The sequence below is a fragment of the Schistocerca serialis genome, chromosome 1, assembly GCF_023864345.2.
Source record: "Schistocerca serialis cubense isolate TAMUIC-IGC-003099 chromosome 1, iqSchSeri2.2, whole genome shotgun sequence".
NCBI lineage: Eukaryota > Metazoa > Arthropoda > Insecta > Orthoptera > Acrididae > Schistocerca > Schistocerca serialis.
The window spans coordinates 674,933,104-674,956,952 of NC_064638.1; the positions used below are offsets into that span (position 1 = coordinate 674,933,104).

The 23,849-nt window shown below is 39.1% G+C and overlaps 1 protein-coding gene across 1 annotated transcript in view; it reads right to left on the reverse strand.

Annotated features, from left to right (window-relative positions):
• The window catches only part of LOC126423533 (collagen alpha chain CG42342-like), a 649,892-nt gene that overhangs the window by 572,921 nt on the left and 53,122 nt on the right, over positions 1-23,849 (reverse strand). Inside the window, exons 4-5 of the mRNA XM_050087251.1 lie at positions 17,617-17,652; positions 8,991-9,062 (exon numbers count right to left, since the gene is read on the reverse strand). Of these exons, the coding sequence (XP_049943208.1) occupies positions 8,991-9,062; positions 17,617-17,652 (108 nt within the window). The remainder of the gene's footprint in view (positions 1-8,990; positions 9,063-17,616; positions 17,653-23,849) is intronic.

The window sequence follows — 23,849 nt, forward strand, 5'->3', positions numbered from 1 at the left end:
ATTCATTGGTTATTTTTGTCAATGGAGCTTTTATGGAATTTACTCACTGATGTTGAATAAGTCTTGCTTCTTGGTGCTTTTGACTGGTGTAAGTTTAACATGCAGTATAGAGATAACTGCAATGTTAGATGGTGATTTATTCTCCCAGTTTCTCTGAAATCTTTTTATAGACCCACAGTTGCAGGATGTTATTATCTTTTCTTCCCCTTAATATAAATGGGTCATCAGGTGAAATCTGTAGTCAGACATACTTATTTTGAATGAGCCTCTATGCAACACTTGGTCTGATGTACCAACACCCCTGAAATGCTCTAGGTTCCATCTTGCAGACTAGGAATCAACTTTCATTGATAGCGATGGGAATTCTATTGCCTGGGCGATTAACATGAAATGAATTTTTGCCTATTCCATTAGGGCAAAAGTATTACACTATTATATTAGATTGCTGCAAACATTTAACACATAGAACTTATTGGCTATGCAAATTATGAGAAACGTTTTCTCATTATGAGCAGCAGTTACAATACTGTTCCACCCACCCCATCAGCTGGCAATATTCCAGGAAAAGAACCAATTACCCTCAATATATAAGGGCTTCCACTATCTCTCAATGCCTTGTGTTTATTGGCCTTCCTGTCACAAATGTTAACTGCAAATCTCTCTAGTTTCTTTCCTTTATTCAGGTACTCATTCACTCTGCTCATTGCCACAGCATTTGATGCATAATCCATGATGCCTTCACTTACAGTGTTGTTTACTGCAACACAGACTTTGCAGCGCAACAATGGTACCAAAAATAATTTGCAGTGGAAACAATTTAACCAACAAATGCAGTGAACTAGCTACAACATTCTATCTACTCTAATTCACTTTCTACAAATGTGTTGGTTACAATGTTGCTCGGGTGCATGATTCAACTGACGGTTCTTTCAATATACAAATTTAATTGGTTCATATATTCAGATATAAATTAATGATTGTAAAGGAACATATGTCTCCTAATTATATGACTTATGTTACTTAGGATTTCTAGTGTTAAATAACAAAAACAGAAACAGATGGGAATTGCGTTCTTAAGCTTACCCAGGAAATCCACTGTTTGTATCACACTCGTATTGCACTCAGCTGTCCAGCCAACATGCAGCCATTTATGAAACATGATATTTCTACAGCGTACTTTGTCATCAACTCTGAGTGACAAATAGAATAAGTGTCTTTGCTGTTTTGCACCCCCCACATATTCTTATTGGTTCCCACCCCTTCCCTCACAACACAGTTACATTCGGCTGCCAGTGGAGTAGTGGGAGAAAAAGATTGCTGAATGCTCAAACATTGATCCATCAGTGCTTCTACTGCCATTGGGGAACTGAAGTCACCAGTGGCCAACGTTGTAACTTCAGGTGGCTGAGTGTTCCGTCTTATGCTCTACTGACTGTGAAGGCACTGTCTCTATAGATCAGGCCATCATATTTCAACAGCCGCCTTCAGAACATGATCTGAAAATGCCAAAGTCTGTCTTAGCATTTCTGTTCATTCATTTTGGGTCATTCCATGTCAATTTAACCAGGGGCTCCAGCTCAAACAGATTTGGCTGAAATTTAGTACACCAATGCTACCATGTATGGAACACTCACATACACAGTATTAGATTCCCCTGAGAATTAGTTCAGAATTATAGCCTGCAAAAGACGGTGGTGTGACCCAGAAAAAGAAATGCACATTTGGCAATCAATCTTCAGAGCCAACTTCAGGGCTTAATAACTTAGGATCTGTTCCTCACAAACCCGTGAAATTTTTACATCTGATAACATCCACTTAGGGAACAAACTCAATGCAGCAAAACACCAACAACATGTTTCTGAGGGAAAATAATAAATATCAAAATGTGATAACAAAATGTAACATGTTAGAAGATATATGTCGTAGGTGCCCGCCAAGCCAAATATAAATCACTCAGGAATGGGAAAATACTTTTTACAGTAAGTGCAATGTGAGCCAAACGCACACACAATGCATTGCGTCTACATCTTTCATACATATGGAGTTACACATGAAGGAAAATACAAAAACCTGAAAAATCACCACAAAAACGTGTAGTTTCAAAGTGGTGTAAATAAAATGGACAAATGATATCCAATCCAAATTTCACACACTGCATAAGTAGATTATAATGTTATGTGTCTCAAAATTTGAACATGTTATTCGAAGGACTTTGTGTACAACAAAAACTGACAGAGATATATTTGGTGATGTGACCATTGTTCCAGAACACAATTTCAGAAAAAAAGTACCTTAAACTCTTCTGCCTCTTCTTATCCTCTTGCCCATTGTTTAACTACTAAGTAACAATATATAGATAAACACAACCTATCATTAATGTTTAATGCACATTAACTGCTAGAAACTGTTGTTTGTGCTTAGAGCAGAAGTCTTCCCAAACAGTAGCTATTGTACTCTGTACATCGAGTGGCAAATTGTACTTTCTTCCTGATACAGCAGTAGCAACTGTAACTGTCATAACAACACGTTCGAAAGGAATCCGACACAGGTCTGTCAAATGTGGCCGGTGAAATGATTCTGCTGGTGCCATGAAGTTCACTACTACATCACCTCCAGCTTCACAGCACTCTGTGACACATTCGTAATCATAAATAGCAACAACATAGCAACCTGATTGCATGTTGACGCTTTTGCTTCTGAATCCAGGGTCAGATACTGTGAAGACACACGTTGTGCATTATAACCAAATAGTCTGCTCATCTGCATTACACCAGAATCCACTGGAGAAAAGTGATTATGGCTCCTTGTGCCTGCAATAGTTTTAACAGGTTCAGTCTGCTTTTTAGCAACTCTTCAACAGATTTCACCTCATCTTTCAAAACATAAAATGATTGTACACCAGAGATATTTTTCTGTGGCCAGGTAAATAATAGAAGAGGTGTTAGAATGTGCTCTTCTGAAGGGTTCCGCAGACTAGATGACTTAATGGTAGCACCAATTCCGTCACATACATTTTTACCATGACTTGTTGCCAAAAAATTCCAATCTGCATTATCTGAAAACCATGGAAATGCATGCATAAATTTTTGAGATTTTTACAATTTTTGTACTGGCTAGCTGCCCCATCACTGAAGTACTTTGTAGAACGTATGTGAGGCAGCTTACTTTTAACATAAGCCATCACATGCCACAGGCATGAACTGCAATGGCATCATGAATTAAACAGTCACTAAAAATGCACAAGTTAATAACAGACACACCACCTGATTCATTGCTATTGTCAATCATAAATGGTTGTCGAGTTGCTTGGCTGTTGTCCCGTTGGTATCCTTGAATATCATCTTGCACTATAAATGCATAATTCTCAGAAAAGTCCACTATTACTTCAGTTTCATCTTGTTTCACATGATCCTTACAAAATTGGAGATATACATATTGTGCTGTTGCCGTAAAGCTCTGTGTGTGGTCAGTTTGTCTGGTTTTTCACAACACAGTTCAACAAAATTAGAATATTCTTCCTTGAATTCTACATAAAGTTTAGAAATGTTACAAAGCAAGAGCCTTTTCTTGCATCTGCACCCATACATTTCCCATTTTTACAGTAACATATTCTTTCTTGCATTGTTCTGCTGTAGTAATCATTTTCATAAAACTCTGATACTAGCACCTTTATTTCTGAACTTAAATTGTTTACCCAGAGCCTGTCGAAGTTCTGTATGCACTCCTTGGATTTTTTTTAAAATTTTCCTATACAGTATGCTCAATAGACCAAAAAGTGCAAGGCGTGCAGATACTACACTTTTTCTTAAGTCATGCATAATTTTGTCCAAACCGGAGCATTTATGGCATGATTTCTGTTTCTTTGGAGTAGATAGTGCTTCCTCTTCAACCACTAGTCCCTCTGCCATTTTGTGTTTCATTTACATTTCAGTTTCTTGTAGTTTTCTTCAAACGTAATTGGGTCTGTAACTTTTTCCAACTCTCTATCTTCATGGGAGACAAACCAAGTGTAGTCACTGAAGTATTTAATTGCTCAGCCACTGTGGTTGAAGGTTGCTGATACTCTTCATCACTACCACGTACATTATCAGAAAATCCACTTTTTAGTAGTGAGACACACCTGCAACATAGCTTCTGTCCTCACTCGATGTTAAGACTTGTGCACTAATTCTCTTTCAATATTGATTTTATATCAATTTCTCAAAGACTAAACCTTGCTGTCTTCTTATGGATCCGAATTGGATCAAAACAACTACTTTGTAGAACAGAATACTTATCCAGAAATAGTTTTGTATGATGATAACAAACACTCATGTTCCTTGAAACTGTACTCCTCACACCTACAGGGTGAATACCAGATCTCCACAGCAACAAATCTAGGTTTGATTCATACAGATCATGTACAAAGCAAGTGGCACATTTACTTCCATACGTTGTTTTATGACGTGAGTGGTGTAAGTGCATTATCAACTTCCCTGAAAAATCATGTGGGTTTCAGTGCAGCTTTTTCCAGAGCTTTCCCTTTGAAACTGTCCATGGATAGCTTTCCAACAATTGGTGACAGAGGGCACCTCATAGTGAGGTCATAATCTGTTCACATTAGTCATTACTGGAGGGAAAGACTGTAGTTGTGGGGACAAATTTAAGGAGGGCAATGATTATAGGGCTGAATTTCTTCCTGATCTGTTTGAGAGAGTCAGAAAGCCACACTTTTCTGAAGAGGGAGACCTCATCAAACCCCACCATACGGTCCCGATTACAAAAGTGCAGTCTTGCAACCTGATGTGGTGCTGATATTTACTGACACAGCAATAGCATAATATTGCCATTAGATATCTAGCCAACTGGTATGTTGGTGCATCTATGTTGCTTACAATAGGCTGTAGAAGGATAACCTGTTTGTGAATTTTTGGTAAGCTGTAGAGCCTTGGTCGTGCAGTAACTCATGGTCAAAGTTTTTTGATGATATACTTTTGTCAGGGACTGGCATGGAAGCTCAATGGTCTTCCTACTTATTCCACTGTTCATGCATCCCTTTAATTCCTGGTATTCTGGATCCTTTAGTAAGATTTCATTCTGCAATTGTACTTTGACAATGGAAGTAGTACTACAGAGGCATCTCATTCGTCTGCAGGGTCCACAGGTAAAATGACTATTTCATGATCATTCCGTAACTCTCGAATGGCTGTCTCTGGTAAAATAGCTCTGGTGAGCATGTGGCACATTTCCTGATGAATCACTTCCACATCGTTACCAGAGAGGCTGTAAATTACTTCTTCTACACTACTGATGAAATCTGTAACAGGTACAGCAGTCAGCATTGCTGCAAAATTGAGTCCGTTTGCACCTAATTTTGTTGCACTGTCAATCTCTTGCTCCATGAGATTGATTACAGTTTGTCATCGCTCTTCCTGCAGTTGTTTCCCTCTCACTGCCAGATGTTTGAATTTAAGCCTAAGAGAGGGGGTCAACCCACTCTGAAGAATCAAACGAGAGTACACAACCCACCTCTCCATGGAGTTTGAGCAATTCCTTAGACATTGTGTATAGTCACCAGAGTATGTACCAGGTCACTTCTCTTACAAGAGCCAGACTTGCTCTTCTTGTGCTCTGGTGGGTAGCTGGCAGTATTTATAGAATGGGTGATCCTTAAAAATGTCGGTATTATGCCATGGTTATGACACCTCATCAAAAAGGCAAGAAAACTGAGCAAATGGTCTTTCCCATTTCAAAGATTATCCAGAGTCTTAACTCCTGTAGATGACTCTAATGTGTCATTTTGGGATTGTGCTCCAAAGGAGACTGTCAAAATATGAGTGGCCAATTGCCTGATCAATATAGACAACACTTCACTCTCAGCAATGTTGTTGACCCAGTGCTCAGCCAAGTCAAGTCAAAGTCCACTGAGAGCAACTTCTGCAACTGACAGCAGCGGCAGCAGCACTGAGGGATAAAAATTCATGGCCTGCATTCAGCGATCACATCCCCCCGCCACTCAACCCAGCAAAGCTTGCAGCCAACTACTATGAGCAAACATAGGAAGTGATAAAGGTATAAAGGACACATGAAGTAGCAAAGATATTAATTCCACCTGCAGGTGATGGCAAGGTTTACTGCAGAAATATTGTGTCATGTAAATGACTGCAACTAGCTGGACACCATGAGACCAATACAAACATATAAGTATTACATTGACGTAAAAAGTGAAAGACCTAGAAGACATGGCCAGATAGCAGAGTAACTGTGTAAACATACACAACATTTGTGGGTATGTAAATCAATAGATCTGAAATTCCCTGCAACATGTAGTATGGCCATCAGAATGCATAAGTGTAGTTTGTGTATAGTTTTGTTACCAAACTTGGTAGTGTGTATACAGGGTGTGTACAGTGTCAGATGTTTAGTGGTCATTGTGTAAGGCATGGAGATCCCATATATACCTGTAAGACAATGTCATCAGCACCTGAGAGAATTTCAAACCAGCCTCATTGTGGGCCTCAAAATAGTTTGCTGGTCGAATTGGGTAATATTCAAATTTGTAGTGTATTCAGATGTGACAATTGCCTGATGTTTGACTGCATGGAAACATGCCATCTCACCACAGGGAAGGGTTACCTTACTGTGCATCAAGCACATCATAACATCTTCACATCTGCACCTGCCATCTAAGAACAAGTAATGGGCTCCACAAACATTCTGTGTCATCCTGCACCCCTGATTAGATAATATCAGCAGCAGGACTAGCAAGCTGCCATCCCATGCATACACTGCCATTAACACCACTCCACAAACAGCTGCATTTGGAGTGGTGCTGTGACCAGGAACATGGACTTATGATGAATGCTATCTCACTGTGCTCAGCAATGAACTGTGGTTTTACACTGTTCTGGATGATCATTATCAGCAAGTATGCAGTGTCTTGTTACTCCTGATGTCACGGTGTGAGGAACCATAGGGTATGACTTCAGGTCATGGCTGGTAGTGATTGAAGAAACTCTGATGGCACAACGATATGTCGCAGACATCCTGTATCCTCATGTGTTACCTATCATGTGACAGTATTGTGGTGCCAGTTCTCAACAGAACAGTACTTGGTCACACATAGCATGTATCTCTATGAACTGTCTGCGTGATATTTAAGTACTCTCCATGACCAGCAAGATTCTCCGATCTGTCCTTGATACAACATCTCGGGCACCACTCAGATGTCAACTCCATGCCAGTGCCAGTATATCAAGAACCAGTTACAACAGTTGTTGGGCCAACCTGTGACATAAGAAGATATAATGGCTTAATGGTACCTAATCAGTGCTTGCACTCAGGCCAGAGGAGGCAGTACAACATCATACTGACAAGCTGGCTCATACTGACAAGTTCTTTGTACATTTGACTTGATTTTGTTATGACTGAAATAATATCACACCCCCTCTCAACCCATGAACTTTCATTTCTTTTCCTCCTCCCCTTCTGGATGGTTCAATTTTTTCGACAGGCAGTGTTAATTATTCAACTGACAAAAACTGCTGTGTAAAATGATAAAATTACTAATAAGAAATATAGAAATGGAAATAAATATGAAACTGATCACAAAAATAAAATTGTATTTTGATAACATGAAAAAACTTAGGAATACAACAGACATCAAGAAAGGAAAATTGTAAACTTTAAAGGCATTTATTTTCAGGCCACTATAGGTAGAGTTAGAAATGATGGCGGTCAACTTTAGGCTCATTCTGCACGCCTTTGTCACATATTTTCTTTCAGCCAATGACCTTTCAGTAGTGTTCTGACTCTGCTGTGAATAATGTACCTAATGCGGGAATTAAATGTGAAAGTAGCAAGCTATTTAGTGAATTTTGATTCCATTTGTTGTGAGCTGTCATCACTGATTGTCGTGGTAGTGATGAATTCTGTATAAGCAAGTAAGAGACTTAATTTGCAAGACACTTGCTTTCTTCAAAAGGCACGTGTGTGTGGGCACATGCACATACCACAACTGTCACTTAGAATCATCGATAATGCAATCCCCGTCCATGCCTCAACGTGCGTGAACTGCCATCGTTCAAGGATTGGACTATAACTGTCTTTCTATGGTGTCATGAAGTCTCATTACACATGTATTTTTAGACTAGACTATTTGTGTTACTTGTAAAACAAATGTGTTTGCAGGGAGAGGGAGTGTCAAGAGTACTGTCAGATAAAAAAGTCAATAAAACAGTTGTTCTCTTCATAATATTCTTGCCATTGTTGTCATTGTAATTTTTTTCTTTTCTCCAATCATTTTGCCTAAGCAGAATGTAAGGTAACAGTGATAAGAGATAGCCAAATTTGTTTTCAAATCTGTATAGTGGTTTTAATTGTTAATGTTTTCGTGCATGAAAGTCATATCTCCTAAAACATAAGAATAACTATTGACAACACAGTTTGTGGCTTGAGTGTAAACACTGTACTTCTGTAGCTAGAAATCAGAATTTGTTGTATAAGCATGATCAAATTTATGGGTAAGGTTATTACTTAAATCATGGGATTCTATTTCTCATTTCTCTAAACTAGTGCATTAACAGTCAAATGTAAACTAATAAATTATAAATTTCATGGCACAGAATTATATTTCCCTTGTGGTTCCTTTAGTTATTGTTACAATGTTTTGGAGTATCAGATAAATAGCTATAGTACAATATGAAAATAATTTATGCCTAATAATATACTTCTAGATATGGATCCAATAATAAAATTTGAAGGGGTTTGCACTTAACACATAGCCTACATTCTAAAATAATAAAAGACAAAACAAGGCTTTCAAAGTATTTCCCAAAATAATTCTCTATGCTTTTGCAAGAATAACCAGCTTTCCACTTACATTTATAAATACACAGATATCTTATATTTACATTTTAAATTTCTTCTCTCAAATAATTTGTTTGAATTTACTGAATTTATGAATGAAACCTAACAACACATACATTCATGAATGTATAATTCATTCTCACCTTAACAGCAGAGAAGACATCAAAACCTGGACTCCCCAACTCTCCCTTTTGGCCCTTCTCTCCTGGACGCCCCTGTAATACATTTTTTAAATTTTATTAACATACAATTTGGAATAAATCTAATAGCTAATTAACTGTGTAGAGAGAAAGCTGTTGCTGAATAATTATTTTCACTATGAAATAAAATTAAAAACTTGAGGTACTTTATTTCATCACTTATTAGCTGAAAGGATTCAAAAACATCCTTTGCCATGATATAAGCTATCACTCTTTACGGCCTCCTCAACAACCTCTCCATAATGGCTGAAATATTATCTTGTCATCAGCTCAGCCTACTTCACATCCTAATTCATCCATATGCTGTTACTGTTCTGAACCTCATAGTTCACAGACTCCTGAAAAATGTCCCTATGGAGAGCATGTAAACGTAAAATCCATCACATCTTCTCATAACTATTCAGTGATAAAGTTACACGCTAAGAAAAACTAACATCTGACCACTAGACTTGAAAATTTACACAACAAACAGTCAATGTAACACCCCCAAGAGGTTCCTTGTAACTTTCACTGAAATTTCCATAGAGATAAAACAGGAAAACAATTAAGCTGAGTAAGACAGAATCACATAAAAATCAAAACACTTCTAATTTCAAAGGAAACAAATGAATTTTATTCACTTGAATTTATTCTTATCAAATCCATCTCTTCCATCAGCATCTCCTCACACTAATCTAAAACTTCCTTGGTATAATACAATATCTCTACCAGCCAATCTCATGTGCATGTACTAAGCCATAACACATGCCTATCGACATTGGGAAAAATTGATTGAAATCCATATTCACACACAGGAATGTACTTGAAAATGTTTTTAAGCTTTCCACACGTAAAGATGATGTTTATGAGCTCTTTGATGCAGATAAAAGCAAGCATCCATAGGTTATAGTGCCATGGTACATCTTAGTCAGATGTCACCTTTTGTACTGCTGACTGCCGGCTGGAATGGCCGAGCAGTTCCAGGCATTCAGTCTGGAACCACGTGACAGCTACAGTCGCAAGTTTGAATCCTGCCTTGGGCATGGATGTGTGTGATGTCCTTAGGTTAGTTAGGTTTAATTAGATCTAAGTTCTAGGGGACTGATGACCTCAGATGTTAAGTCCCATAGCTCAACCATCTACTGGGTTAGATAGCAATGAAGTGAAAACACTGCCTCAACTAAAATTAAAATCAGATAATTACTACTTTGAACATTCATCCCTACAAGCTCATAGAATGTGTGAATGTGAGTGGTGTCAACCTGCTGTCTCACAGTCTCCCTAGCTTTAATTTCTGCTCATCTTGGTCCATCGACTCTCCGCTCTCCCTCTCTTCCCTCATTGCTCAACCTTGCCCTTCCCTTCCCTTCCATTCCTTTGTGTTCTATTCTCACTACAGTCTTCTCCCTTCCTCACATTAGTATTATGATTAATGTTACGTTACTTCAGTTTTCAAAAATATGCTGCTGTTTCTCATATCCATGTTTTCTTGCCTGTAAACTCTGTGTCTCCTTCTCCCCCTCACCTCCCCATTTCTCCCTCAAGTGTCCAATCATTTCTTTTCATGTTTACCTTTCTTCAAGTGCCCTGAACCTGACTCCATAGTTGAGATTGCTAATGCACATCTGTGTATCAGCATTTCAATAGGAGATAGCTGATTTGAATCATGGTTGTTTAAGGAATGTTCAACACCAATATATGGCAAGCAACAGAAGGGGTAGCATTAAGTTTCTTATCACCAGACTTTATGCCAATGTGCTGCATTAAATTTCAAACCTCTCGACAGTGTCCCATGGAGTGTGGGCATGTGACTCTGTCAATGGTAATCTGTCTGTCACTTGGGAATAAGTTTAGTGGACCACATAGTGTTATTCAAGAGAAGTAGACTGTGTGCAGGCACTGAGTTTCACATTCTCCCTTCTCTTGCTATCATTTAGCACAAGCATGACACCCGACTACACACAAATTCATTGTATCCACCTAAACCAAAACATACACTCAATAAATGAGTCCCAAACATTGTGAGGAAAAGAGCCATTGTGTGTGGAGGAAGGAAGAAAATCAGTTCCAATTAGGAGACTTAACTTATCTCTTGAAGTCACCCAGGCAACAATACCAATATACTCCTCCTTTCTTCTTCTTTTTCCTGCTATCATTAAATTGGTTTGACAAGAACTTCTGTTTCCTAAATGGTCATTTCTACTTCCAAGTCTCTCTTTTTGTGCTCATTTTTGGTCTTGGCTTTCACTGGCTTTTGCAGAGAGACCTATAGAGTTTCATTTCACAAGCTTGTAGTTGACTTACATGTCTTTTGGTTATGACACAGATCTACAGGCTGTACAGCATGATAGGCAAAATAATAATTTTGAGTATGGTCACATGGTCTGTTTAGCTCTTAGAGGAACATCCTTATCCCACACAAGTCTTCGTATTAGACTGAAAAGTATGGATACTTTGATCACCCTGTTCAAAACCTGAAGATTGGCACTCTCCTCACTTGGCACAATGGTACCAAGATCTCTACAATTATTCACATTCTTGATCTTCTTTCCCTCCTAAAATAGGGTATGTAAAGTGGGTGTTCAACTCACTGGCATCACCAGTGTCCTGTTTTTGCTCTCAGTTAACCCAAACTCTTTGAACTTGGGGTTCCACAGACTCAGTTTCCCTTCAATTCATTTCCATCTCTTTATTCACCTGGCAACAAATATGCATTGTATGGATGTAGACAATTTGTAGCCAGGCCTATCTACAATAAAATGTCTTATATTTAAGTTGTTTACAAACTTACATGTAAATACAACTGTCTTATGTCAATATACGTAAATAATTTTACTTTTTGATATTCATATATTCTTCAGTGTAATAAAAGCTATGTGTTACTAAAAAGTGTTTTAACTATACTTTGAATTCATGACATTCATTAATTTTCTTTATTGCAGCAGGTTGATGAAGTACACATTTTTGGTAAAGAGCCTTTTGTGGACACAACTGTGAAAACAATCTCTGTTTCTTGTTTTACAGTTACGAACCTAATTATTCAACTTTGAGGATTCCTGGTGAGTTTTCAGAAAGCAGACACATTCATAAATATAATACAAGAGCATTTAGGTCTTCTTTTCCCACTAATTTTGTGTTCTTTGTGGTATCCATGTATGTGATGAAGTGGAATGGGAAAACCAAACTGCCCTGTTGCATACCTCTACATGTTCTAAACCATTCCAACTTTCAGTCTTCTATTGGTATACTGCTCTAAATTAGCATTCAGCATGAGAATTTTTGTAGTTAGAGAGTTAATGTGATTCTGTTTTTCTAACCAGTGCCATATTTCATTCTGTGACACACTGTCATGTGCCTTCTCCAAATCTAAGAAAACATTTATCATACCTTTCCCTTTCTCCCAATATTTATATATCATTTGTTTGAGTGCAAAAATAAAGTACATTATTCCACAGTTAATCCTTCACCTACCACCTTCTTATTCAAACTGAAGTTCTAGACTAAGTTCCAATCTTGTTTCTAGAATATTTTCCAAGTAAGAAATAATGGGAAAATAGTGATCCCTCTAGAGTTGACACATTATTTCCTGTTCCTTTATTTTAAATATTGGTACTATAAATCCCATTTTTCAGTCACTAGGTACCCAATTTTCTCTCCATATCACTCCCAGGATTCAGTGCAACAACTGAATTCCATGATTCTCACTGCTTTTATTATGGGCAAAGTTCCCTTCTTTCATTTGTTTTAAAGCAGTTTCTGCCCAGGTAATTAGTGGTTGTTCTCCATTAAGCAGATCATTTACTCCCGGTTAATGATCTTCCACAGTGTTCCCATTCAACAACATTCCAGAATAAACCTTTATATACACTCCTGGAAATTGAAATAAGAACACCGTGAATTCATTGTCCCAGGAAGGGGAAACTTTATTGACACATTCCTGGGGTCAGATACATCACATGATCACACTGACAGAACCACAGGCACATAGACACAGGCAACAGAGCATGCACAATGTCGGCACTAGTACAGTGTATATCCACCTTTCGCAGCAATGCAGGCTGCTATTCTCCCATGGAGACGATCGTAGAGATGCTGGATGTAGTCCTGTGGAACGGCTTGCCATGCCAATTCCACCTGGCGCCTCAGTTGGACCAGCGTTCGTGCTGGACGTGCAGACCGCGTGAGACGACGCTTCATCCAGTCCCTAACATGCTCAATGGGGGACACATCCGGAGATCTTGCTGGCCAGGGTAGTTGACTTACACCTTCTAGAGCACGTTGGGTGGCACGGGATACATGCGGACGTGCATTGTCCTGTTGGAACAGCAAGTTCCCTTGCCGGTCTAGGAATGGTAGAACGATGGGTTCGATGACGGTTTGGATGTACCGTGCACTATTAGTGTCCCCTCGACGATCACCAGTGGTGTACGGCCAGTGTAGGAGATCGCTCCCCACACCATGATGCCGGGTGTTGACCCTGTGTGCCTCGGTCGTATGCAGTCCTGATTGTGGCGCTCACCTGCACGGCGCCAAACACGCATACGACCATCATTGGCACCAAGGCAGAAGCGACTCTCATCGCTGAAGACGACACGTCTCCATTCGTCCCTCCATTCACGCCTGTCGCGACACCACCGGAGGCGGGCTGCACAATGTTGGGGCGTGAGCGGAAGACGGCTTAACTGTGTGCGGGACCGTAGCCCAGCTTCATGGCGACGGTTGCGAATGGTCCTCGCCGATACCCCAGGAGCAACAGTGTCCCTAATTTGCTGGGAAGTGGCGGTGCGGTCCCCTACGGCACTGCGTAGGATCCTACGGTCTTGGCGTGCATCCGTGCGTCGCTGCGGTCCGGTCCCAGGTCGACGGGCACGTGCACCTTCCGCCGACCACTGGCGACAACATCAATGTACTGTGGAGACCTCACGCCCCACGTGTTGAGCAATTCGGCGGTACGTCCACCCGGCCTCCCGCATGCCCACTATATGCCCTCGCTCAAAGTCCGTCAACTGCACATACGGTTCACGTCCACGCTGTCGCGGCATGCTACCAGTGTTAAAGACTGCGATGGAGCTCCGTATGCCACGGCAAACTGGCTGACACTGACGGCGGCGGTGCACAAATGCTGCGCAGCTAGCGCCATTCGACGGCCAACACCGCGGTTCCTGGTGTGTCCGCTGTGCCGTGCGTGTGATCATTGCTTGTACAGCCCTCTCGCAGTGTCCGGAGCAAGTATGGTGGGTCTGACACACCGGTGTCAATGTGTTCTTTTTTCCATTTCCAGGAGTGTATATTCTTATTCCTTCTATGTCTTTGATGATGATCCCATCTTCTGTTTCTACTGACCTCATCTCTTTCTGATTTCATACTTACCAAGAAGCCACAGAGAATTCATTCTCTGCTACCCATTTCACCTGGGGCTTTAAAACACAGGAAGATAATAAATATGGAGGGCTCAACCTTAGGATTATGGGCAAAGGTCCCAGAAACATCTGCAGTGTGTTGGAGAACAATGGTAAGTTGCAGTTGGCATGGCTGACCTCATTATTAATTATGTTACTCATTCATTATATTCCATTCTCTAAGCAATTACTTCAAAATCTAAAAATTTCTATGAAGTTATATCTGCTTTAAAATACAAGATAAGATAGTTGCTTTGTTAAAAGAAATATCAAAAGAGGGAGAATGTGGTAAGGAGGCCATATACAGGGCTATTACAAATGATTGAAGCGGTTTCATAAATTCACTGTAGCTCCATTCATTGGCATATGGTCACGACACACTACAGATACGTAGAAAAATTCATAAAGTTTTGTTCGGCTGAAGCCGCACTTCAGGGTTCTGCCGCCAGAGCGCTCGAGAGCGCAGTGAGACAAAATGGCGACAGGAGCCAAGAAAGCGTATGTCGTGCTTGAAATGCACTCACATCAGTCAGTCATAACAGTGCAACGACACTTCAGGATGAAGTTCAACAAAGATCCACCAACTGGTAACTCCATTCAGCGATGGTATGCACAGTTTAAAGCTTCTGGATGCCTCGGTAAGGGGAAATCAACAGGTCGGCCTGCAGTGAGCGAAGAAACGGTTGAACGCGTGCAGGCAAGTTTCACGCGTAGCCCGCGGAAGTCGACGAATAAGGCAAGCAGGGAGCTAAATGTACCACAGCCGACACTTTGGAAAATCTTACAGAAAAGGCTAAAGCAGAAGCCTTACCATTTACAATTGCTACAAGCCCTGATACCCGATGACAAAATCAAACACTTTGAATATTCGGCGCGGTTGCAACAGCTCATGGAAGAGGATGCGTTCAGTGCGAAACTTGTTTTCAGTGATGAAGCAACATTTTTTCTTAATGGTGAAGTGAACAGACACAATGTGTGAATCTGGGCGGTAGAGAATCCTCACGCATTCGTGCAGCAAATTCGCAATTCACCAAAAGTTAACGTGTTTTGTGCAATCTCACGGTTTAAAGTTTACGGTCCCTTTTTCTTCTGCGAAAAAAACGTTACAGGACACGTGTATCTGGACATACTGGAAAATTGGCTCATATCATAACTGGAGACCGACAGCGCCGACTTCATCTTTCAACAGGATGGTGCCCCACCGCACTTCCATCATGATGTTTGGCATTTCTTAAACAGGAGATTGGAAAACCAATGGATCGGTCGTGGTGGAGATCATGATCAGTAATTCATGTCATGACCTCCACGCTCTCCCGACTTAACCCCATGCGATTTCTTTCTGTGGGGTTATGTGAAAGATTCAGTGTTTAAACCTCCTCTACCAAGAAACGTGCCAGAACTGCGAGCTCGCATCAACGATGCTTTCGAACTCATTGATGGGCACATGCTGCACCGAGTGTGGGAGGAACTTGATTATCGGCTTGATGTCTGCTGAATCACTAAAGGGGCACATATTGAACATTTGTGAATGCCTAAAAAAACTTTTTGAGTTTTTGTATGTGTGTGCAAAGCATTGTGAAAATATCTCAAATAATAAAGCTATTGTAGAGCTGTGAAATCGCTTCAATCATTTGTAATAACCATGTATTAGTTGGACTTATCAACTCATTTATACAGAAAAGACTCTGTATACCACATGTAAACTCTCACTGTGATAACAGTAAAAGTAAATCTGCTCTGTAGAATGCTACTAATAAAAGGGCACTGAATTTAGTAGGCTAAGCCCTACCAAAATATGTACAAAAGTTATTGTAAATCAGTTTTCTCATTGATTTATCATTAATTTTTGTGATTTAGTTTTATTATTTTATCCATAAAGATAAATTTAGTGTGAAAAGCATCTGTAACAAGTACACAGAGAAGGCAATATGTTTAAAATGCAGTACAATATTCTTCATTTACTACACTGTGAAACTTTCAGGCCTTTGCTAAATTCATTGTTGGTTCATACACCATTAAAGGAGAAACAGTTGTCTCCTTACATTGCATAAATATGTATTTTATTTTGCTAAATAGATGTTTCATCCACTGCACATTATTTAGAATATTAATAACCGAAAAATCAAGTGTAGGAACCTTGAGAGTACATTCTACTGCTGACAATACATTAATAACATCGTACACGAATATGAAACATAATGGTTTGGAGTCCATGCTTAACTGTAGGTACCCCTGTAATTGGCTGAGTAAGTTTCCTCAAAAATCAGAAGACTGCAACTGTGCAGCAATTCCAAAAAAACTATGTATTGTAGAGCACTGTTGTGTTCAAACCAACCTGTGGGTTGATGTCAGCTTTACCTTTTTTAAGTTAATGTGTTATGAGGCACTGAATACGACAGATACAAGCTTCCACTTGCGTAGGCAAATACACTTCTGAACATGCAAGCAAAATATTAAAATATCTAACAATTGAACATCATAAATTTCAAGGGTTGATTCAAGGAATATGTCATGAGGCATAACTGAAGATTGCACTTTGTGACATATTCTGAACTGACTGTTATAGCCACTTCTCTAAACACTGGTTTCTCAAACATAGCTAATAGATGATACTGCACACTGACTTTGGAGACTTATGGATCATGGAGAATATTCATTTTTTGCATGAAACACTGGGCACATCTGCACAGCACATAAAGTGGAAAGGAGATTACAAGGCTTTTTAGATTTTCACACAGAACTGAATGCATTATTTTTTCTGGGGATGTTTTACAGGAAGCATATACTGCCTTATCATCACATAAGAACAAAAACAGTGCATTGTTCAATGAGTTTACAACAGCTGTCTGGTTAAGTACAAAAATGCTGCTAGTCATTCTGTACTTGTTGTAATCTTCTGCACTTGATTTAACATACAAAACTTCAAACAAATACCATAACAATTCTATACTTTAAATCAGATGACTATAGTAAATGAACTATTACTTCGTCTTGGTTATTCTCCTAGCACATTCAGGAATTCCACATTGATTATATGTATATCATGCATATGTCATGCATTGTGTGTGTACACACACACACACACACACACACACACACACACTGCGCGCGCGCTCACACAAAATTATTAGTTACACGAATGAATATTAGCAGTGAATTTGCAATACAGTGTGTTAGAAAAGCATACTTACTGGATCTCCCTTTGGACCGTCCAAGCCAATAGGTCCCTGAAGAAAAGCAGATCAGAAGATTCCAGTTAGAAATAACTAATGGTGTGAATCAAAGCTGGCAATTAGTAAAGAGCTACTATAAGCAATAAGTGAAAAACCATTTAGTATTACATATTACAGAAAGTAACATACAAGTGTTATAATTTCTTTACTGCTCACTGTTGCTATGACAACTGTAAGCATCATTACTAATACTATTTTAACATGAATACACTGACAACTAACTACAGAATTACAGTACTTTTAAAAAAAGAGTTGGTAATGAAACAACAAACTTTTAACATCTGCTGAAGGAACTGTGAATTAAGAAGCTCAGTTCAGTAGAAAGAAGAATATTTATTAGTTCTTATAAAAAAAAAAAAAAAGAGCGGAGCAGGCAGGGGAAGAAATACCTGGGGAGAAATGCCATAATCTTTTACCCAGTGTATCTGGTGCTCTTTCCATTGTTACCTTCTGCTGACATCTGTGATTGTGTCAGCATCCACATCTACATTCATACTCTGCAGACCAATGTGAAGTAAACGGCACATGGTTCTTCCCATTGTAACAGTTATTACTGTTTCTTTCTATCATGGTACATCGTTGTGTGGAGCGATGGGAGAAGGACTACTTAAATGTTCACATGCATCCTGTAATTACTAATGTTGTCCTTGCAATCCCTATGGAGGACTGCAGTTATTTGTAGATTCATCATATAAAGCTGGTTCTCGTAACTTTGTTATGTAGGCTTTCTCCAAATAGTTTGTCTCTGCTAATTCAATTTCTTCAGCAACTCCGTGACACTCCCCCATGTGCCAAAGAAACATGTGACCAGTACTATTACCTTATTACTAGATCTGCATTGTTTACATCTGCATAGATACACTGCAAGCCACCATACGGTTCTCGCAGAGGGTACCGTGTACCACCAGTCATTCTCTCCATTTCCACTCACAAATAGAACAAGGGAAAAATGACTGTCTATATGCCTCTGTATGAGCCCTAATTTATCATACCTTATCTTCACAGTCCTCATGCGCAATGTATGTTGTCAGCAGTAAATCAGTCAGCTTCAAATGCCGATCTCTAAATTTTCTCGATAATGTCACTCAAAAAAAATTTCACCTTCCTTCCAGGGACTCCCATTTGAGTTACCGAAGCATCTCCGTAACAATTACATGTTTTTCAAACCTACTGGTAACAAATCTAGCAGTCCGTCTCTGAATTGCTTCAATGTCTCCATGCAATCATGACTGGACGGACTGCATCAGAAGTACATATATACATACATAAGAGTCGTTTAAAATTTTTCATATAACATATAAAGAAAATTGTTCACAATAAGGACATATATAACAAAAGAAAACAATATTATTTTGTTCAGTCACTTTGCTCACTACTGAAAAATTCACCAGTAGTCTACTAGTCTAGTGCTGTTTCAAATCCCGTGCAACTTTTCTTTTGAATAATCCCGGCAGCAGACGCTGGACTTCTAAAGGTGGAGGGCGGTGCATCTTCAGAGCAACCATTGGAAAATTATCTTGTGTTCCAGACAGTCGACAACTTGGTATTTCAATGTTCTTCTTTTACACTGAGATGGATTAAAAAAAAAATAATCGCAGAACATTGTCTTTATTCCGAAATGGGTGAATATAGGCTTGCGGTCTTTCTCTGTAGTCACTGGATGATTCCATGTGAAACTGAGCCTGAGGGTTTTTTTTTTTTAACTTTATTTTTAATTATGTAATTTCATATCATAGTTTTCTACAAAAGTTAGATATTACTGTTTTTAAAACAATTTTTACAGCTACCAAATTATTTCAAGAAATATAGTTAAACAAATGTGGTGTTTTTGCAGATGAGGATAGAGGTCAAAAAGTTTTTGGCCGCTGTTTAAATTTAAGTTGCAACCATTGTTGTTGTTTCAGTTGTTAAGTCTCAAGAGCAGAACCTTATCTTTCACGGAAACTTCAATTTTTAAAGAAAGTGAAGATATTAGGTTCACAGCTAATTTACAAAAAGAGTTTTACGTTCATTGTCACACCCATGACAAAAAGTCTACTCTGTAGCTCAGCACCTCTGCTGATTTTGTGTTAGGAGTGAGAACATTCAATAGAAACATTGCCGATAAAGCAGTGTTTAGAATGTAAATGACTATCTATAAATGAACTGTACCTCACTGTTGAGAGTTTTTTTAGACTGTTACTAAAATCTAAACAACTTAAAACTTCTGATCATTTTGAAGTTATGGTACAACCAGTGCCTTAATGGTTTACACTAATATTGACTTATTATTTTTTTCAATAATGAGAAAAAGATGTCAGCAAAACATATGAGAAAACTTTGAGAAAAGTTGCAGAATGATGCCAGAAAATACAATACCCACAAAGGTAGATAATGAATGGAAAGCATGAAGATGGTGGCATATTTCTCTGAAAAATGTTTAACTGAACATTGAAGGAAGAAAACTGAAATAAAAGAAAGTACAGGCTTACATTAAAATCTATACTGACTGAGCATGAGAGACCTGTGCTTCCCAGATAGGATCATATAAATGTCTTCAGTCCTTTGTCAAGATATCTGTTGCTCAGGTAAAGAAGCTGCTCCCTTCCATCCCTCAAAAACAATCAGCATTTTTTTTAAAAAAGAAGCTTGAATGGCAAAGCCTACCTGAAAGGTAGCAAGTAGTTTTTCTTTGGAGACAAGAAAACTTCAACTTGCAAACTTACAGGGGATAACCTGGTCAAAATACAAAACATTTTCAAAAGTGATAAAATCAGCAGGCCACTGCATGGTATGAAGGCATCTATTGTAGACTCAGCTCCAGTGGAGCTCGTGAAAGCACTATGACGGCCAAGAAGTATCTTACACTAGTTGTAGACCACGTACACCGTTTCGTGACGACCATGTTTCCCAACGGCAGTGACATTTTTCAAAAAGGTAATGCGCCATGTCACAAGGCCAGAAGTGTGATAGCGTGGATCGACGAACACAGTCAGAAACATTTGTTGAACAGTCATGCCAGGAATATATTGATGCTAGGCAATGAAAATATCATAACTCCATTTTGTTAAATTTTGCAGGTGAAGCAAAAATGGTTTCTTAAAAAATAATACAAAGTATTACGGAAAGTTGCTACATGTATACCTGTACATCAGAAGCCTAGTTATTGATGGATTGGAGAAATTAACATACTTTAAAATCTCTCTTTGATTATCAAGTTACTGACTACAGAAATTATGAATTTTCACAGACAGATGGAGTTATGAGGTTTTCACTGCCTACCACTGAAGTATTTTGTTGGAGTTCCAAACTGCAAGAGAGAAATCAGCCAAATACAAGTATGCTGCAATTTCACAGAGGGCTGCTGAAGAAAATTCAAAAATACAGATTATGTGTTTGATATTTGTAGAGGGAGTGGGGAATGTCAGATCCCTTAATCGGGCAGGTAGGTTAGAAAATTTAAAAACGGAAATGGATAGGTTAAACTTAGATATAGTGGGAATTAGTGAAGTTCGGTGGCAGGAGGAACAAGACTTCTGATCAGGTGACTACAGGGTTATAAACACAAAATCAAATACGGGTAATGCAGGAGTAGGTTTAATAATGAATAGGAAAATAGGAATGCGGGTAAGCTACTACAAACAGCATAGTGAACGCATTATTGTGGCCAAGATAGACACAAAGCCCACGCCTACCACAGTAGTACAAGTTTATATGCCAACTAGCTCTGCAGACGACGAAGAAATTGAAGAAATGTATGATGAAATAAAAGAAATTATTCAGATAGTGAAGGGAGACGAAAATTTAATAGTCATGGGTGACTGGAATTCGTCAGTAGGAAAAGGGAGAGAAGAAAACATAGTAGGTGAATATGGATTGGGGGTAAGAAACGAAAGAGGAAGCCGCCTGGTAGAATTTTGCACAGAGCACAACTTAATCATAGCTAATACTTGATTCAAGAATCATGAAAGAAGACTGTATACATGGAGGAAGCCTGGAGATACTGACAGGTTTCAGATAGATTACATAATGGTAAAACAGAGATTTAGGAACCAGGTTTTAAATTGTAAGACATTTCCAGGGGCAGATGTGGACTCTGACCACAATCTATTGGTTTTGAACTGTAGATTAAAACTGAAGAAACTGCAAAAAGGTGGGAATTCAAGGAGATGGGACCTGAATAAACTGACTAAACCAGAGGTTGTACAGAGTTTCAGGAAGAGCATAAGGGAACAATTGACCAGAATGGGGGAAAGAAATACTGTAGCTTTGAGGGACGAAGTAGTGAAGGCAGCAGAGGATGAAGTAGGAAAAAAGAGGAGGGCTAGTAGAAATCCTTGGGTAACAGAAGAAATATTGAATTTAATTGATGAAAGGAGAAACTATAAAAATGCAGTAAATGAAGAAGACAAAAAGGAATACAAACGTCTCAAAAATGAGATCGACAGGAAGGGCAAAATGTCTAAGCAGGGATGGCTAGAGGACAAATGTAAGGATGTAGAGGCTTATCTCACTAGGGGTCAGATAGATACTGCCTACAGGAAAATTAAAGAGACTTTTGGACAAAAGAGAACCACTTGTATGAATATCAAGAGCTCAGATGGAAACCCAGTTCTAAGCAAAGAAGGGAAAGAAGAAAGGTGGAAGGAGTATATAGAGGGTCTATACAAGGGCAATGTACTTGAGGACAATATTTTGGAAATGGAAGAGGATGTAGATGAAGATGAAATGGGAGATATGATACTGCGTGAAGAGTTCGAGAGAGCACTGAAAGACCTGAGTCCAAACAAAGCTCCGGGAGTAGACAACGTTCCATTAGAACTACTGACAGCCTTGGGAGAGCCAGTCCTGACAAAACTCTACCATCTGGTGAGGAAGATGTATGAGACAGGCGAAATACTTCACGAAGAATATAATAATTCCAATCCCAAAGAAAGCAGGTGCTGACAGATGTGAAAATTACTGAACTATCAGTTTAATAAGTCACGGCTGCAAAATACTAATGCGAATTCTTTACAGACGAATGGAAAAACTAGTAGAAGCCGACCTCGGGGAAGATCAGTTTAGATTCTGTAGAAATGTTGGAACACGTGAGGCAATACTGACCTTACGACTCATCTGAGAAGCTAGATTAAGGAAAGGCAAACCTACGTTTCTAGCATTTGTAGACCTAGAGAAAGCTTTTGACAATGTTGACTGGAATACTCTCTTTCAAATTCTAAAGGTGGCAGGGGTAAAATAGAGAGAGAAAAAAGCTATTTACAATTTGTACAGAAACCAGATGGCAGTTGTAAGAGTTGAGGGACATCAAAGGGAAGCAGTGGTTGGGAAGGGAGTGAGACAGGGTTGTAGCCTCTCCCCAATGTTATTCAATCTGTATATTGAGCAAGCAGTGAAGGAAACAAAAGAAAAATTTGGAGTAGGTATTAAAATCCATGGAGAAGAAATAAAAACTTTGAGGTTCACCGATGACATTGTAATTCTATCAGAGACAGCAAAGGACTTGGAAGAGCAGCTGAACGGAATGGACAGCATCTTGAAAGGAGGATATAAGATGAACATCAACAAAAGCAAAATGAGGATAATGGAATGTAGTCGAATTAAGTCAGGTGATGCTGAGGAAATTAGATTAGGAAATGAGACACTTAAAGAAGTAAAGGAGTTTTGTTATTTGGGGAGCAAAATAACTGATGATGGTCGAAGTAGAGTGGATATAAAATGTAGACTGGCAATGGCAAGGAAAGCATTTCTGAAGAAGAGAAATTTGTTAGCATCTAGTACAGATTTAAGTGTCAGGAAGTCGTTTCTGAAAGTATTTGTATGGAGTGTAGCCATGTATGGAAGTGAAATATGGACGATAAATATTTTGGACAAGAAGAGAATAGAATCTTTTGAAATGTGGTGCTACAGAAGAATGCTGAAGATTAGATGGGTAGATCATATAACTAATGAGAAAGTGTTGAATAGGACTGGGGAGAAGAGAAGTTTGTGGCACAACTTAACTAGAAGAAGGGATCGGTTGGTAGGACATGTTCTGAGGCATCAAGGGATCACCAGTTTAGTATTGGAGGGCAGTGTGGAGGGTAAAAATCGTAGAGGGAGACCAAGAGACGAATACGCTAAGCAGATTCAGAAGGATGTAGATTGCAGTAGGTACTTGGAGATGAAGAAGATTGCACAGGATACAGTAGCATGGAGAGCTGCATCAAACC